A 19031-nucleotide genomic window follows, 5' to 3' on the forward strand; every position below is an offset into this window, starting at 1 on the left:
AGAGTGCAGGCTCAGTAGTTGTGGTGCACGGGCTTAATTGCTCCACAGCACGTGGGATCTTCTCCAACCAGGGCTCGAACCCATGTCTCCTGCATTGGCAGGCGGATTTTTAACCACTGTGCCACCAGGGAAGTCCGAGGTAGTAATTTTAAGGTAACAAAGCTGGCCTTTTGCTTTTGCTTCATCCTCAGAAGATGAGAAAAATTCCCAAGTAGAATTTTTCCCAAAATGGTTCATGCCTTAATGGAATTAAACAAATAAAAATTAAATATAGTGCTTAAAGGTTAATTAGTTTAATATCATGAAAGCAACTACACCACATAATTCTACAAAGATTAGAATTATGATATAATCTAATTTCTGTCAATATTTGACTTATTATTTATCTGATTATAAACATTTGTACCTCAAAATAAGTATATATTCTCTCTATAGTTACAGAGCTAGTGCTTGATTTAGTTGTCAATCAATTTCTTTATTTGACTGAAAAAAATTTTAATAATTGTTCTTTATATAAAATTAACAGTTTCATAATTAACATTAATTATTGCAACATTTTATTCTTGCAATAAGAAACCTACATTTTTACTTCTGCTGATAGAATCTCAGTGTACTAGGCATAGAAGGATATTTTCAATTCTGGTTTCCTCTGAAATGTGAATATGTATATTTGGATTGATATTCTGACACTAAGAATAAAATACATTCCTTGTTCTCATTATTGACATTGTCATACTATTTGTATATAATGCTAACTTGGACCACTCAGAAGATCAAGGGTGCCAGAAAAGACATTGATCTACATAGACATACAATTATTGGGTCTTCTGAAGGCCAAGACCAATTTAACTAGCAGTTTTTGGCTGCAGCTGTACTTCAGTTAAATTAATCATAACAACTATTTCATTTTACCAAAGGTTTATGGAGCATCTTCTAAGTGATAGGCGGATAGTTGGCTTAGAATCTACAGTAATGAATGAGAATAAAATAACCTTGTTTTATTTACCTTTAGGTAGCTCAAATGCCCCAGGCTATTTACCCTTTACATTAGCTAATTCAAAATAGTTCAAATCTCTACTTGATATAAGAATTCCATTATTTTACCAGCTTGCCTTACTTGTATGCTGTTTTGAATCCCTGAGATATCCCAAGCCGGTTGTTAATTAACATCTTAACCAGCTGCCTGGTTCTAGACCACTGCATCATTCTCTTGCCAGCCACTGACATCCTTCAGTCCCTTGCTGCTGCTCTCCCATGGATGGCTTTAACCCCAGGTGCCATTCCAGACTCTCACACTATTCCTCCCAATAGGAAGATCAACTGTGATGTTTGCATGATTTCACTGATGGCTTCAGGATTTAAAAAAAAAAGGAAAAGGAAATACAGATAGAGAACTTCACAGTTGTTCCTGGATATATAGGTTCTCGGAGGTCACAGACCAAAGCCCTCCATAGACATTCTCTATTGTTCAGCCTTCTTTGCCCAGACTCAGGCCTGTCTCTGTTCCAGGGATCAGTTTACCTCCCCACAAAGGGAATGCCCGGAACAAGTCTCTCATACCTGCATACAGATCCCCTGTCCCCCAGGCCCAGAGGCAGTCACAGGCTCATGCCTCTTTGTCTACTTCCTGCCCCCATCAATCTTGTGGTAAGACTCACAGTGGAACAATATTTTCCTTTTGTGGTAATCCTACACCCATCCACAGAGGTGTGGTCTTTTCCCTAAAATAATTCATGACAAGAATAGTACTTTTCCCAAAGATGAGTTTATTAAACTGAAATGACCCCAAGTATGGGGCTGAAACAGTATAGTACAGTTTGAGCTTCAGGGATCCCAGACCGTTCTTCTTCCTAAGGTAACATGTGCTCACATTCTCCCTGTGGCTTCCAGTCTTTACCTCTGAATCAGCTGCCTTTTATTTAAATTATTATAAAAGACAATTGGATAACTGTGCAGTCAGGGCCAGTTTTAGAGAAAGTTGTTAAGTATAAAATTTCCTGACGTGTTGCATCCTGGTCATTTAAAAAATCACTCCTTTAGGGACTTCCCTGGTGGTCCAGTGGGTAAGGCTCTGTGCTCCCAATGCAGGGGGCCTGGGTCCGATCTCTGGACAGGGAACTAGACCCCACATGCATGCTGCAAGCAAGAGTTTGCATACCGCAACTAAAAGTCTGCATGCTGCACCTAAGGAGTCCGCACGCTGCAACTAATAAGTCTGCGTGCTGCAACTAAAAGATCCCACATGCCACAACTAAAGATCCTGCATGCCACGAGGATCCCGCATGCTGCAACTAAGACCTGGCACAGCCAAAATAAATAAATAAATAAATATTTTTAAAGAAAATCACTCCTTTAGATAGTCATTGACTATCCTATCATGTCTTTTCCCCCAAAGCAGCAACTCAAGGAACAACTTTCTTATTCCTTGACCTGTACCAAAATATCTTATTTTCTCATGGATGTTAAATGCGTGGCCATCTAACCTGATAAAATGATACAAAAAAGACATAGGATACTTGGTCTGGTTGTCTGGACTTCTCTTACCTTCAGATAAGCCTGCATGGCTATCGTGGAAGAGTGCTGCCCACTTCTCTGTTTAAAATTGGATACCTCTGAAGGTCCTTGTGCCCTATGCAAGTGAAACATGTAATTTGAGATAGTCTGATAAAAATACTTTAAAATAGAAAGTGAGATTTTTCTCTTCTTCCACTTAAACTCACTGTTACCTTCCCCTTAGCCAGAAAATTGACATTATAAATGTTATCATCACCACGCATATTATTAGCCTAGAAATTATATCATCTGAGGTCAAAATTGGATGTTGAGACTCTGATATCTTGCTTCTCTACCACCTCTAGGTCCTTTACCCAAGACCTCTGGGACTAAATATATTCTGGTTGCAAGTGGCTGCTAGCAGGAGCTGAACTTATTTTTCTCCTAAGAGGGAGGAAGTGTGGTGAAACCAGCACTAGGACTAATAAATTGGGACTTGAGGGACAGAATGCACACCCCACTCCCAGGAATTACATTCTCCCTAGAGTGGCCCATGAGCATGGTGTCGGATGTATGGGGGATCATCTGTGAGAATAACTCTGGGAGAAAGTAAAATAGGGATAAAAGTTATGAAGGGTGCTGGTATTCTGCAGAGGTTACAGCAGAATTCTAGAACAGCCATTCATTTCATTTTAAAGGTTTCTTTCTTACTACTAAATATATATATTTAAATAAATCTAAAGCACAATTTATTTCTAGGACAAATGGCAATCAGAAAGGCACAGGTAAGCTGGCTTTTCTTTTTTTTTTTAGATGTTGGGGGTAGGAGTTTATTAATTAATTTATTTATTTTTGCTGTGTTGGGTCTTTGTTTCTGTGCGAGGGCTTTCTCTAGTTGTGGCAACCGGGGGCCACTCTTCATCGCGGTGCGCGGGCCTCTCACTATTGCGGCCTCTCTTGTTGCAGAGCGCAGGCTCAGTAGTTGTGGCTCACGGGCCTAGTTGCTCTGCAGCATGTGGGATCCTCCCAAACCAGGACTCGAACCCGTGTCCCCTGCATTAGCGGGCAGATTCTCAACCACTGCGCCACCAGGGAAGCCCAATCTTTTATAAGATAATACAAAGAAGTCATTTTTTAGATTTCAAATTTAAAAGGAAGCATTATGATGTATGTCCTGTTTCTGTGAAATGCCATGTGTTAATTAGCAACATGGGCAAGTCCACCTACCTCCAAAGAAGCTAAATTTTCAGATGGAAGTGTCATCATTCCTCAGTTAAGTCAAGGAGTTTGGTTGCTTGAGTTAAAATATAACACTTAGATTTCAATGATTCAGTGAGATGATGCAAGGTCAAAAATTAGTTACTGGTTTTCCTTATGTTTTACAATGGATTCGTTTTATAAACAAGGCTAATATATTAATGACGAGTTTATTTTCAGAATCCTTTATCTCTTTTTTATTATTTAGTTCAGTAATTCTTATAAATTCTTATAAATTTATAATTCTTATAAATTTTAATATTTTAAGAGAGGACACAAAGTAATATGTTTGAACATAACTTTTATATGGCACTGATATTTTCTAAAGTTTTATGAGAAAAATGGCTTTGTGACACTGTAGTAATTTGGATTTAGGGACTACAGCAAAAATATTGATATACGTGCAGTTCAAATCACATTTCAATTATAACAGAATTATTTTCTGCAACTGAGCTCTAGGAATTGCTTAAACCTGATTTATGTGTAGTCTGAATAGATTTTAATGAAGAAAATGGCCTTTGTGAGAGGTGAAAGGAATAAATTCATTCGGAAAATTTTGTGGAATTGAGTTCTTTAAATTGGTGGCATCAGGGTAACGTATTTATGGAGCAAATAGGTTTAACATATCAAAATTAGTACTATTTTAACAATGCTCTGAAGGTGATTATTTAGCCTATGGTATAGTGCGTAATGACACTTTGCAATAGAGTGTGTGGGTGTAAATGAGTTCTTGGCATACCATATACATAGAATCAATATCTTTATGATCATACTCTGTACTATAATTTATTTTCTGAATTTTAAACATTCAACTGGTGAACTCTCCAGATATGGATTAGTCTTTAGTTTCTCCTTCCCTTCCACAGAGCTCCAAGCCAACTTGGATCAACAGAACTGCTCAAAGCCAGTATCTTTGAGTTTTTCCCCCAGGCAGAATCCATCACAAGCAAGGATCCTTTCTTTATCTGAACTCTTCATCCCTCATAGCACAGTACTGTCCACCTCAGCCAAATCTTTTTCATGCATACCCCTTGTCCCTTAGCTTTTGCACAATTGTTCTCTGAATATTGTTCTCCTTTTTCTTCTGTGAGAGTATCTTTTTCTTTATTCGAGTTGAGAACTGAAAACATTGTAATAATCACACTGATAAGTAGAAAAATGCTAGTAACATTGGTATTAACTAAAATGAAAAAATTATATATGTTAAAGTGGAACTGAGCAAAATAAAAAGCCAAGACCATCTTCATTACCCAAGATTCTTCAGGTACTGAAAAGGCTCCTTTAAAATCTTTACTTAGGCTATAATTTATCAGTATACCCTTATCTAACTAAATGAAAATCAGCACTTAAAAGTAAACAAAATTTTATCTTAGTCTGTTTTACTCTTTTTCTATTTCAATTACTAGATTACCATATATTGTGTTTCTATTATTTTGTGTTTCAGATGTTCTGCATTTCAACCTCATCAGAGATTAAATTGATGTTTATGGGCTAATCTGGACAGCTAAAAACAGTTTGTTTCACTACATCTGTAAGAAAATATGTTCAAATTCCCACTGGCTGACTTATAAAGAGGCTTTTGGAATACAACCCAATGTAAGTTGCAGACATAATGTGTTTTTGTCTTTGTTATTCACCTCCTACCCAAGTTAGGGCATGTATCTGTTGGCAGGTGTGCAGATGTGTGTGTATTATGTATACTTTGATGTCTACACATACCCTTTTTCATAGTATGGATTCGTAGCATCCTTTATTCCTTCCTTCAATAGATATTTGAATGCCTATTATGTAAAATTTGCAGTTCTAGGCCCAAAGGATACCCAGAAATGAGGTTACTGCCCCCACAGAGCTCACAGTCTATTGGGGAAACAGACATAAATCAAATAATTGTACAAATACATATGACGTGCACATGGTGAGAGGTGTTCTGAAGAGAGGTCACATAGCATGATGTGAGCATGTAAACAGGGATCTGCCTTATCTCCAGGGTCAGATAGGTTTCCAGGAGAGGGTAATGCTCCAGCTAAGATCTCAGGGGTGAGCAGGAGTTTAAAGGGCAAAAGAATTGAGAGGTGATGGGAGGAGGGGCAAGGGTAGAGTGGAAAGTGCTCCAGACAGAGGAAACACATGTTCAAAGATCGTATTTGCTCAGTTAAGTGCTTTTGATAATTTTTTCCAAGCGTGATCACTGAGTATCTAGGAGATTTTAACTTAAACCATACCATGAAATTAATCATAATCATAGTAGAAAATAAGAAGGCATATATTTCATAAGCATGTGTACTTTTTTTTTAGGTATGAAGTATTCCTTAAGCCCTGACAACTACCCTGAAGATGGAATTATGAATATGGCAACTTTTCTACGGGGCTTTGAAGATAAGGGAATAAAGAACGACAGACCTGAGGACCAGCTGAGTAAAGAGAAAAAGAAAATTCTGTTCTCCTTCTGTGAGGTGTGCAACATCCAGCTAAACTCTGCAGCCCAGGCCCAAGTCCATTACAATGGCAAATCTCACCGCAAACGAGTCAAGCAGCTGAGTGATGGACAGCCTCCGCCCCCAGCCCAGGGCTCCGGGCCACCACTGGCCAGCCCCAGCACTTACACCAGCACAGGTAGGTGGGAGGGCCTGGGGGCCCGTTTCCTGCTGGGAGACGTGCATCTGTTCTAGAAAATGAAGGATTTAGAGCAAGGCTTATCTTTCCCCTTAAAACTACTACCACAATGTATATTCTTTTCCCTACAGGTAAAATCCAAGAGCTGTCTATTACTTCTTAGGATACATTTTTTTATTGTTTTAATATATATTATACTAGACACAAATATATATAAACATAAAATGTGTATATCAGCCCATTGACATAGTTCTGTATCTCTATAGTTTGTGAACAGTCCTTATTATATTTTGAAATGTGTTTAAAATGGATCAGTGATATCAATTTTTTTCTCCTCTTTGCAGAATTAGGCTTTCTTTGGCTTTCTTGCTCTGCTTTCCGTTGAGTAGCGTACAATTAGGTGGTATATAAAAAGCTCCAGTTTTATTTATAACATCCATGATGCAGGAAAGGAGCATTAATCTTGTGCGCTAGACGTGTTATATTCAGCGTGCCGGTGGTGTTCTAACAATAGGAACAGCCATTGCCAAAACCAGCAAGGCTTACCTCTGAGCTCCAGCACCACCGCAAGCACTTTCCCTGCCTCATGCCTCTCACCCTTTCCTGTGGGCTGGATAGAGGCAGAAGCTTGGAGATTCATTCTTGCATCTGCCCTGAATTCTAAACAGTCTTGCAAACTCTGTATCTTATCCTTGGGCAATGCTGCCTCCTTCATATTGCTGGCCTTTGGTCTGTTAGTTGTGACACAACTAAAGAAAAATGTGAAATGTACTGTTTTCCATGGTGAAGATTTCTACAAAAAGTAGGCCTCCTCTGCAGGTTTACTTGGGAGGCCAGGATAAGCCTCCTCCTAAATATGAGGAAAAGCTCCAAATTCCTCTCTAGCAAGTGTTTGCTTTGGTAATGAACCTTCAACTTGAAGTGAGGCGACGCGGTGCAACCCTTTGTTGGAATTTCACTTGGTGCTGTTGCATAGTTTTTGATTTCGTTAAGTTATGCCATTATCCATATTAAGCTCCGGTAAAAATGGCTTGTATGTGTTTGCTGTAAATTAATAATTTTTCTCTTTCAAGCTAAACCTAATTACTTTTTACCCAGTACATAATTTAATTTTATTAAATTATTTTCCTCAGTCAGTACTTACCATGCTGTGAAAGAACTTAAAGGAACTTATAGGGTATAAGATACACACTTATTACAATAGAGAAAGATAACTTTTCTGTTTTGTATTTACTTGTTATGATGATAATTGTTATCATATATTCATTTGTTATTCACAAATGCATTAATGTATGTGTATTTACATATTAAAAATATAGTTGGTGTTAGAGTAAAAACTGATGACTATCTTATATCTAAATCAGAGAGCAAATAGCCCTGAGTAAAGGTTTGAATTACATTTGTTAGAATCCAAATATCTGTGTTTAAATTGAGGTTAACCTGTGGTTTCTAAAAGAGGTAATGTTAGTAGCTAACATTAACTGAACATTTTCTATGGGACATATTTTGGTCCTAAGAGCTTTATAGGAATTTTCTCGTTTAATCTTCTCATGAACCTTGAGGTAGGTACTAAGATTATTCCTAATTTACAGATTAGGAACAGAGGCACAGAGATAAAATTTGTCCAGCTTCATACAGCATGGAAATGGCAGATCAGAGTTCCAACCATATATAATTAATAGTGAAGCCATAATTCTTCATCACTACTTTGCTGCTCTTTTCTACCATGCAATAAACTCAGGTTAAATTCAAACCAATATGCTGTAATATATTTGTGGTCACAAATGGTTTTTATCATGGCAAACTACCTTTCTCTGATGGGTTTTGAAAACAGACATGTAAAGCTCCAATTCATGAATTTCTCCATTTTTCTCCCATACTAATGAAATTAGCTAGCTGATATAAATACATTTAGCTAAGACATACACAGAATATTATGGATATATTCTATAAATAAAACACAGCTCATCAACTAGTATATAACACAATATATTAATATATAGGAAAATGGGTAAGAAAATGAGACAGCTTTTCAAGTTTTATATTAGGCACAAAGGACAGTTTTCATATGCTGATAATATAGTCAGTGATTCATTCTCAGAAGATTTGGGTTTAACATATGATGAAGGCAAGTCACTTAACCTCTGAAACTGGTTAGCATAATCCTCCCATCTGAAAGAAAAAGTAGGTATAACAATGTTCCCTCTTTGAACTAGACATTGGACATAGATGTATGTACAAAGATGATTATGACATGATTTATAATTCCAAAATATTAGCTGCATCCTGAATGTCCAATAGGAGAAAAGTTAAATACGTTATAGTACATTTATAAGATGAATGATAGAAACCATAGTCGTTAAAAATTGTATTTCTGAAGAATACCTAATGAAAGGTAAAACTGCCTGTGGGATCATGCTAAGCGAAACAGCAGGAACTAGAGTGGAATATACCTTAGTCCTGTTATGTGTGCGTGTGCACATTATCTACTGTTTAGAGTCTCAACTCGATGAGGAGTCAGCCTGACATGGTTTTATTTGTTTCCAGTCACTTTCCTCAGTTTTGATCAATCGAATATCTATTTCCTACTGGGTAGCAGCTCCCTTAAACACCTTCTCAGACCATAACTTTTCACATTTGTGTATTCAGAGGGACTCTGATTTAGAAGACAGTTCTACTTATAAAAACATCCATTTCATAGCCAAATTAAGATTTGGTTAGATGGACTGACATTTAGAGTGGAAGGTGGGGCACAGTCGGCTCTCGCGCCACCCCTCCCTCTGCCTGCCCTTCTGCCCAGGTGGTGGGAAACCATGGAGGGATGGAGGGGTGGAGGTGTCCTTACTTTACAGCTTTGACAAAGTTGTAATGCTATTCTTGGTAGGTAATTACTATTCTGGTTGTCTCTGTGGGTCACAGATGCTCTTATCAGACCTTATGGATGAAGAGCTCCCCTCAAATGGTCCCTTAGACATTGGGAGTCCCTGAGATTTAGCTGCATCTTCCTCTTCTCTCATCTGTGTACCAACTCTTGGGGCTTGAGATCATGTGCAGAATCCATCTGACAACTAACATTCCTCTTGAAAACCTAGAGCCGCTAGGGCCCAGGCAGGTAGAGGTGCAGTAGGTGGAGGTAGGGGGCTTCTCGCCACATTTCTCTTGCCTGCTCAGGTAGCACAGAGGAGGCTGGCAAGTCCACTGACAAAGCAGGTACTTAATCAGGGAACAAAATGCCTATCTCCCTTTTTTGCCCATCACTTGGCTTTAGGGACTTATCCCCCCTCCCCCGCAAAAAGATATATTAGAGTCCTAATCCCCAGTACTTCAGAATGTGACCTTATTTGGAGATAAAGTCTTACAGAGGAAATTAAATTAAAATGAGGCCATTAGGGTTGACTCTAATCCAATATGACTGGTGTCCTTATAAAAAGGGGAAATCTAGACATAGAGACAGATGCACACATAGGGAAGATGATATGAAAACACAGGGAGAAGATAATTGTCTTCAAGCTGAGGAGAGAGCCCTGGAACTGATCATTCCCTTAGAACCCTCAGAAAGAACCCACCGTACAGTAACTTGATTTTGGACTTCTAGCCTCCAGAACTGTGAGATGATAAATTTGTATTGTTAAGCCACCCAGTTTGTGGTACTTTGTTACAATAGCCCTAGCAGATTAATACAGGGAGAAAAATAGTAGCACATCTCCTCCCCAAAGGAGAAAAGATATGGTAGTAGACATAACCTTCCAAGAACTTCATTTCAGAGGGAACTTCCCCTCCTCTCTGTCAGTCTTATTGTGGTTTTGGGGTTGCCAGGGTAGGAGTGGTGTCCACAGGGTGGTGGTTGAGACTTGAGCCATTTTTCTGAATAAGAGGTGATTGACCCCCAAACATTGGTAGTTCTTTCACTAAATTTAGAATTTAGTGTGTTCCTTATGGAAGAACAGGAAGATTCTTAGAGTTTACCTAAAACTATTTTAGAACACTCTGGGCTACAGAAGGAAGAATCAGAGGGGAAGCAAAGAGAGCTTAAATAGCTTAAATAGGGATCCTTCACACGCAGATGAAGTTTTGTAAGATACAAAGGAATTTATCATTAGCAGTTTACTTTTAAAGATTGGCTAAAGGAAGCTTTTCAAATAGAGAGGAAATGATAAAAGAATGAATCATAGAACAAACTGTATCAGTAAGGGTTCTCCAGAGAAACAGAAGCAACATGTATATACACACACACACACACACACACACACACACACACACACATATACATATATATATGTGTGTGTGTGGTGTATATATACATATATAATAAGAATATTTATTAAAGGAATTGGTTCATATGATCATGGAGACTGACAAGTCCTAAGATCTGCAGTCAGAAAGCTAGAGACCCAGGGGAGCTGATGGTGTAGTTTCAGTCCAAAGATTGGCAGGCTTGAGACCCAGGAAAAGCTGATGTTTCAGTTTAAGTTGGAAGGCAGGAAAAAATTGATAGCCCATGTCGAAGGCAGTTAGGCAGGAGGAATTCCCTCTTATTCAGGGGAAGGCCAGTCTTTTGTCCTATTCAGGCCTGCAACTGACTGGATGAGTCCCATCCATATTAGAGAGAGGAATTTGTTTTACTGAGTTTATAGATTCAAATATGAAATTAAACATAAATTGCAGCAATATCATTTTGAATCCGTCTCCTAGAGTAATGGAAATAAAAATAAACAAATGGGACCTAATTAAACTTAAATGCTTTTGCACAGCAAAGGAAATAGTAAACAAAATGAAGAGATAACCTACAGAATGGGTTGCAAACAATGGGCTTAATTTCCAAAATATATAAACAGCTCATACAGCTCAATATCAAAAAAACAAACAACCCAATCAAAAAATGGGCAGAAGACCTAAATAGACATTTCTCCAAACAAGACATACAGACGGCCAACAGACACATGAAAAGATGCTTAACATCTCTAATTATTAGAGAAATGCAAATCAAAACTACAATGAAGGTATCATCTCACACCAGTCAGAATGGCCATCATCAAAAAGTCTATAAATAATAAATGCTGGAGAGGGTGTGGAGAAAAAGGAACCCTCCTACACTGTTGATGGGGATGTAAATTGGTGCAGCCACTTGGAAAACAGTATGGATGTTCCTTAAAAAAACTAAAAATAGGGCTACCATATGATCCTGCAATCCTCCTCATGGGCATATATCCGGAGAAAACCATAATTTGAAAAGATACTTGCACCTCAATATTCATTGAAGCATTGTTTACAATAGCCAAGACATGAAAGCAACCTAAAAGTTTTAGGTATACAGCACAGCGATTCAGTTATATGCATAACTGAATCGCTGTGCTGTATACCTGACACTTACATGATACTGTAAATCAACTATACTTCAATAAAAAATTTTTTAAAATTGTGTTCAGTACAGCCTTAATTTGAACATAATTGATTCTTTAAAAATATTATATAGCCCCAATTTTCTTGTGTTTAAGTTCTCCAACATTTTGAAATACCTTTTCCTTTATTTTTTAGACAAAACAAAGTTTGGAGAACCACTTCCACATTTATTCGTAATTCTAGGTCTTTCTGTAAGTTCCCAAAGAGAATCCATTGGACAGATCTTACTTTAATTCCGTGTTCTTTTTGAATTTGGGGAATTTTTTTTTCTCTACTGCTCCCTATGTTCTCTTTTCTCTGCCTAATATTAAGGCAAATGTGGGCTTCTTTAATGATCCCCAAAATCTTATCAACTTTGTAGATTTGTGGGTAGTGTATTTTACTGAAGGTTTGAAATCGTGATGGAACTGTGTAGATATACCATTATTAAATCATTTTCATAAGAGTATGTAACAGATCAATAGGAATTTATATAGTTATATATGCATACATATATGTGTGTGTATGTTCATTCTAAGGACACTCTTGTAATGAAAATTTCTCATTTGTTAACTTTTCCCAGCACATCTCCTAGGCCCTCCTTATTACCATGACTGTGATCTTCCTGTCATCCTGGTAAACACTGACTGTGCAGTGCTGCAAGGAAGTACATTCTGTCATGAAAGATTGTTCATATAATTCTTGTTCAAAATGTTTCAGTGTTCCTCATTGCTTTCAGAATAAAAGCTACACACACACAAATGTGAAATTTATCCAAAAACAAACTCAGAGAAACACCCAGAATAGTGTTTGACCAAATATCTGGGCATCCTGTGACCCAGTCAAGTTGATACGTAAAATTAATCCCCACACAATCCTTTTCCTCATAAGTTTTATAAAACATATTTGATGATTGAAATGAAATTTAACCATATGATACTCAAGATAATAATGATTAAAAGTGGAAGTTAAAGGGACCTAAATGGAAGTAAGGTTTTTGTACTTCATTTGAAGTAGCTAAATGATGATACCAGTAGATTGCCATAAGTATGTATATTGTAATACCCATATAAACCACTCTGAAAACTATAGAAAGCAATACAATCAAAGAGAATATAAATAAATCAAGATGGAGTCCTAAAAAATGTTCAAGTAACCCATGTGATGACAAGAAAAGAGAAACAGAGAAATGAGAACCAGAGGAAACAAATAGAAAATTGGCTCTTTGAAAAAGATCAATGAAATTTACAAGCCTCTAGTAAGACTGACAAAGATGAAAAAGAAAGAAGACACAGATGAAATAGATGATATTACTACAGAATTTGCAGCAATTAAAAATATAATAGGGCTTCCCTGGTGGCGCAGTGGTTGAGAGTCCGCCTGCCGATGCAGGGGACACAGGTTTGTGCCCCGGTCCGGGAAGATCCCACATGCCATGGAGCGGCTGGGCCTGTGAGCCATGGCTGCTGAGCCTGCGCGTCCGGAGCCTGTGCTCCGGGAGAGGCCACAACAGTGAGAGGCCCGTGTACCGCAAAAAAAAAAAAAAATATATATATATATATATATACATATAAAATAAGTAAATACTATAAAAAACTTATGTTCAGAAATTTGATAACTTAGAAAAATGAACCAGTTCTTCAGAAACCATAAACTACCAAATACAACCAAGATAAGGCAATCTATAATGATCATATAAGTTGAATTCATAATTACAAAGCACCCCAAAAGAAATTTCTAGATCTACATGGTTTTACTGGAAAACTGTACCAAGCATTTAAAGAACATCAATTTTACACAATTTCTTTCAGAAAATAGAAGAGGAGGAAACACTTCCCAATTTATTTTATGAGGTCAGTGTTACCCTGATACCAAAAGCAGACAAATAAAAAATAAAAAAAAGAAAACTACAGACTAATATCTCTCATGAACTTAGACTGAAAAATTCTCAACAAAATATCAACAAACTGAATCCACCAATGTGTAAAACTAATTATACACCATGATCAAGTGGGATTTATTCCAGATTTGCAAGACTGGTTCAACATTTGAAAACCAATAAATATAAAATACCATGTCAATAGCTAAAGAAGAAAATCATATGATCATATCAGTTGTTGCCATAAAAGCATTTGAGAAAACCCAATACTCATTTTTGATAAAAACTCTCAGCAAGTTAGAAATAGAGGGGAATTGCCTCAATTTAATAAAGAACATCTACAAAACAGTCTATAGCTAACATCATTTTTAATGGTGAAAGACTGCTTTTCCCTGAGATCAAGAGCAAGGTAAGTTTGTCCATTCTCACCTCTTTTATTCGACATAGTGCTGGAAATTGTAGGCACCATAGTAAGGCAAGAATAAATAAATAAAAGGCATACAGATTGTAAAGGAAGAAATAAAATCTTTCTTTGCAGATGACATGATGGTCCATATATAAATCCCAAAGAATCTATGAAACTTTACAGGATAGAGAACTCAGAAAAACCAGTTGCATATCTTTATATATCACTAAAAGTGAACACACGGAAACTTAAACTTAAAAGCACAATGTCATTTATAATCACTCCTCAAAAATGAAATATTTAGATACATACTGTAAAAAACATGTACAGAATCTGTATGCTGAAAATCACAAAATGTTAAGAAAAGAAATCAAAGAAGACATAAATGAATAGAAAGATATACCATATTCATGAATTGGAAAACTCAGCATAGTTAAAATGTCAGTTCTCCCTAAATTGATCTGTAGGTTTCATGAGATTCCTTCAAAACCCTAGCAAGATTTATTGTATACATAGACAAGCTTAATCTAAAATTATATAGAAAAACACAGGCCCTACAGCTAAAACAATCTTGACAAAGAAGAAATAAAGTAGGAAAAATCTCTACCCAATATCAAGGCTTACTATGTAGCTGAAGTAATCAAAGCTGTTGGGTTTTTTTTTTTTTTTTTTTTTTTGCGGTATGCGGGCCTCTCACTGTTGCGGCCTCTCCCGTTGCGGAGCACAGGCTCCGGATGCGCAGGCTCAGCGGCCATGGCTCAAGGGCCCAGCCACTCTGCGGCATGTGGGATCTTCCTGGACCGGGGCATGAACCCGTGTCCCCTGCATTGGCAGGTGGACTCTCAACCACTGCGCCACCAGGGAAGCCCTGGGTTTTGTTTTTTATTTTATTTATTTATTTATTTATTTGCTTTATTTTTATTATTATTATTTTTTACGGTACGCGGGCCTCTCACTGTTGTGGCCTCTCCCGTTGCGGAGCACAGGCTCCGGACGCGCAGGCTCAGTGGCCATGGCTCACGGGCCCAGCCGCTCCGCGGTATGTGGGATCTTCCTGGACTGGGCCACGAACCCGCGGCCCCTCCATCGGCAGGCAGACTCTCAACCACTGCACCACCAGGGAAGCCCAGGGTTTTGTTTTTTGTTTGTTTTTTTGTGGCGGTATAGACGCATAGATCAATGGAAAAAACTACAGAATCCAGAACTGTAGATCCACACAAATATGCTCAATTGACTCTTGACAATTCAAAATCAATTCAGTGAAAGAAAAATAGTCTTTTCAACAAATGGTGCTGGGGCAATTACACATCTATAAACAAAACAATAGCAAAAATAAAAACAACCCTCCCCCCCAAAAAAAAACTTTGACCTAAATTTTATACCATATACAAAAATTAACCAAAATGGATCATGTATTTAAATGTAAAACATAAAAATATAAAACTTTTAGGGGAAAAAATGGAAGAAAATCTCTGGGACCTAGGGCTAGGCAAAGAGTTCTGACTTGACACCAAATACAAGATCCATAAAAGGAAAACTGATAAATTAGACTTCATTCAAAATTAAGAACTTTTGCTTTGTAAAATACCATGGGAAAAGAATGAAAATATAAGCTACAGATGGTAGAAAATATGTACAAACCACATATCAAACAAAGGATCTAGAGTACATAAAGAACTATCAAAACTCAACAGTAAAAAAACAAACAATCCAATTAGAAAATGGGCAAAAGATAGGAAGAAAAATTTCACTGAAGAGAATGTACAGATGAGAAATAAGTGCATGAAAATATGTTCAGCATCATTAGTCATCAGGGAAATGCAAAATAAAACCACAATGAGGTTTTACAATATACCTGTCAGAATGGCTAAAAGAAGAAATAGTGACAACACTAAACGTGACAAGGCTGAAGAGTAAATGGATCACTCGTACATTACTAATGGAAATGTAAAATGGTACAGCCCCTTCTAGAAAACAGTTTAGAGGTTTCTTGTAAGACAAAACATGAAATCACCATTCGACCCAGAAATTGTACTCTTGGGAATGTATTCCAGAGAAATGAAAATATACGTTCTCACAAAAACCTGTATATGAATTTCATAGCAGCATTATTTGTAATAGCCAAAAACTATGAACAACTCTATATTAGTTTTCTGAGGCTGCTATAACAAATTAACACAAACTTGGCAGCCTAAAACAATAGAAATTCATCCTCTTTAAGTTCTGGGGTCTATAAGTCTGAAATTTGCAGGGCCATACTCCCTCCATGGGCAATACATAGGGAGAATCCATTTCTTGTCTCTTGCATCTTCTGCTGGCTGCCCGGGCATCCCTGGGCTGGTGGCTGCATCAATTCAATCTCTGCCTCTGTCTTCACATCACTTTCTCTTCTGTGTGTCTGTGTCTTCTTTTCTGTCTGTTTCAAACCTCCCTCTGCTTTTCTCTTATAAGGATACTTACAGTTAGATTTAGGGACCCCTGGATAATGCAAGATTATGTCTTCATCTCAAAATTCTTAACTCAATCACATCTGTAAAGATCCTTTTTCCAAATAAGGTAATATTCAAAGGTTCCAGGATTTGACCTGCATATTTTTGGGGGGTAAATTGTTAACATGTGGTACATCCATACCATGGAATAGTACTCCATAATAAAAAGGAATGAACTATTGATTCTTGCAACAACTTGGATGAATCTCTACAGAATTATGCTAAGTGAAAAAAATCAATCCCACAAAGTTACATACTGTGAGTCCATTTGTACAACATTTTTGAAATGACAAAATTTTAGAAGTGGAGGACAGATTAGTGGTTCCTGGGGGTTAAGGCTGGGAACAGGTGTCAGGAGGGAAGTGGGTGTGATTATAAAAGGTCAACATGAGGGATCCTGTGGTGGTGGATTCACAACCCACACAGGTGACAAACACACACATACACACACACATATGCACATGAATACAAGTAAAACTGGGGAAATCTGCATAGGATTGGTAGATTGTATCCATGCCGACATCCTGGTTGTGATACTATCCTATAATTTTACAAAATGTTACCATCAGTGGAAGATGGCCAAAGTGTTCAATGGAACTCCCTGTATTATTTCATACAACTGCATGTGAATAATTATCTCAATAAAAATTTCAGTTAAAAATTCATAATAAAGGTATCACCTAAAACACCTGTATTCTGGTAGCATTATCAGATATGATAATGAACACAAATTTTGGGGTTTTGCTTTTTAAAAATTATCAAGTGTCTACAGAGATTAGAAAAATACAATCTCTTTTCTTAAGTGTCGAGAGAGGACAGATATATAAATAAATGAATGACAATGATATGCTAAGAACAATGATGATCTACATATAAAGTAAATGTGGCACAGAGAAAGGGATGGTCAACTTTATGAAGATCAGAGAAGGCTTCCTAGAGGAGGTGATATTTGCAGTGAATTTTAAAAAATGAGTTTCAAGTTATTCAAGGAAAAACAACATTCCAGGTAGAGGGGACAGCAATGTAAAAAATGCATGTTGGGATAAACTATAAATACTTTATTCTTATTGGAATGAGTATGAGTGGGGGCAAAGGAGGAACGTTTGGCAAACTATAACGAAAGGAGCTGGAAGAGGGAGAAGAGTCATCCTTGTCCCATGGGATCAGAGGCATAGGAAAAACACAGCTGCTCAAACACACATGTAAAAACAAATCAGCGACAGCTGTGATTCAGAGCTCTCCTGAGTTCTCTTTATATCCTACTCTGGTTTTCATCAACCAGAAGCCTCCCCAACAAGTCCAGACATCCTAGCTTAGGTACTATTTGCCCAGGTTACCTCCCAAATGCACAGAGATTATTTTCCATAACCCACACACAGCTTCCCAATCCCGGACAAAATGGACCACATTCATTTTCTCTCTAGAGTGGCTAGTGACCCTCATCCTGCCCTCTGCTGTCAAAGGCTGAGACCTATTCTTTATCCTGAGTGCCCATCGCTATAATATTTCTCCACCATCCCTATTCCAATCACCATTCTCATTCTCTGAGATGGATCTGAGCTTAAGAAATTTAGAGAAATTGGATGCATTAATGACTGATAATTTAACCCAGTGGTTCTCAAAATTTGGCGTGCATCAGAATCACCTGGAGGGTGGGTTGAAATGCAAAGTCCTGGGCTCCATTTTCATAGTTTCTGATTCAGTAGGCCAGGGGGTGAAGCCTGAGAAGTTGCATTTCTAACAAGTTCCCAGATGATGTGGAAGCTCCTGGTCCAAAAATCACACTTTGACAACACTAACCGAACGGAGGAGGATTTATACCCAGAAAAGGAGCTTCTTTATTTATTTTAGCATCAAGGTTTTTTTTTTTAATTAATTAATTTTATTTATTTATTTTTGGCTGCATTGGGTCTTCGTTGCTGTGCGTGGGCTTTCTCTGGTTGCAGCGAGTGGGGGCTACTCTTCACTGCGGTGTGTGGGCTTCTCATCGTGGTGGCTTCTCTTGTTATGGAGCACAGGCTCTAGACGCGTGGGCTTCAGTAGTTGCAGCACACAGGCTCAGCAGTTGTGGCTCACGAGCTTAGTTGCTCCGCGGCATGTGGGATCTTCCCGGACCAGGGCTCGAGCCCGTGTCCCCTGCATTGGCAGGTGGATTCTTAACCACTGCACCACCAGAGAAGTCCCAGGAGCTTCTTACTTTAAATAAATTTGTAATTGGGAAATGGTCAGGGAAGGGAAAGGTGACCTCATGCTCCTGTCTTCCTCTGGGGCATCCACTGACCCATGGAAAAAGAGAGATGATGTCATGGAAATAGAATGATATAGCCACCCAGCCCCATCAACCAATCCCCACCCCTCCTGAGAGCTTTCTAAGCAACTCTGCACCTCCTACAGTATCATAAAAACAGTGAAGGTAGACTGAAAGGCTGTGGTTATGTGAGTCAATGTGGCCTTACCTTGTGCCAGGTATGGCGCTGTGGAGGTTATCTCATTTGAAGCCTCTCAGCAGATTTGT

The 19031-nt window shown here is 37.9% G+C and overlaps 1 protein-coding gene across 1 annotated transcript in view; it reads left to right on the forward strand.

The window, feature by feature from the left end:
- The first annotated feature begins 5266 nt into the window (after positions 1 to 5266).
- Positions 5267 to 19031, forward strand: part of ZNF385B (zinc finger protein 385B) — a 320608-nt gene continuing 306843 nt past the window's right edge. Inside the window, exons 1-2 of the mRNA XM_032637583.1 lie at positions 5267 to 5346; positions 6046 to 6363. Of these exons, the coding sequence (XP_032493474.1) occupies positions 6048 to 6363 (316 nt within the window). The 5' untranslated portion in view covers positions 5267 to 5346; positions 6046 to 6047. The remainder of the gene's footprint in view (positions 5347 to 6045; positions 6364 to 19031) is intronic.

The sequence above is a fragment of the Phocoena sinus genome, chromosome 7 (genome assembly GCF_008692025.1).
Source record: "Phocoena sinus isolate mPhoSin1 chromosome 7, mPhoSin1.pri, whole genome shotgun sequence".
Lineage (NCBI taxonomy): Eukaryota > Metazoa > Chordata > Mammalia > Artiodactyla > Phocoenidae > Phocoena > Phocoena sinus.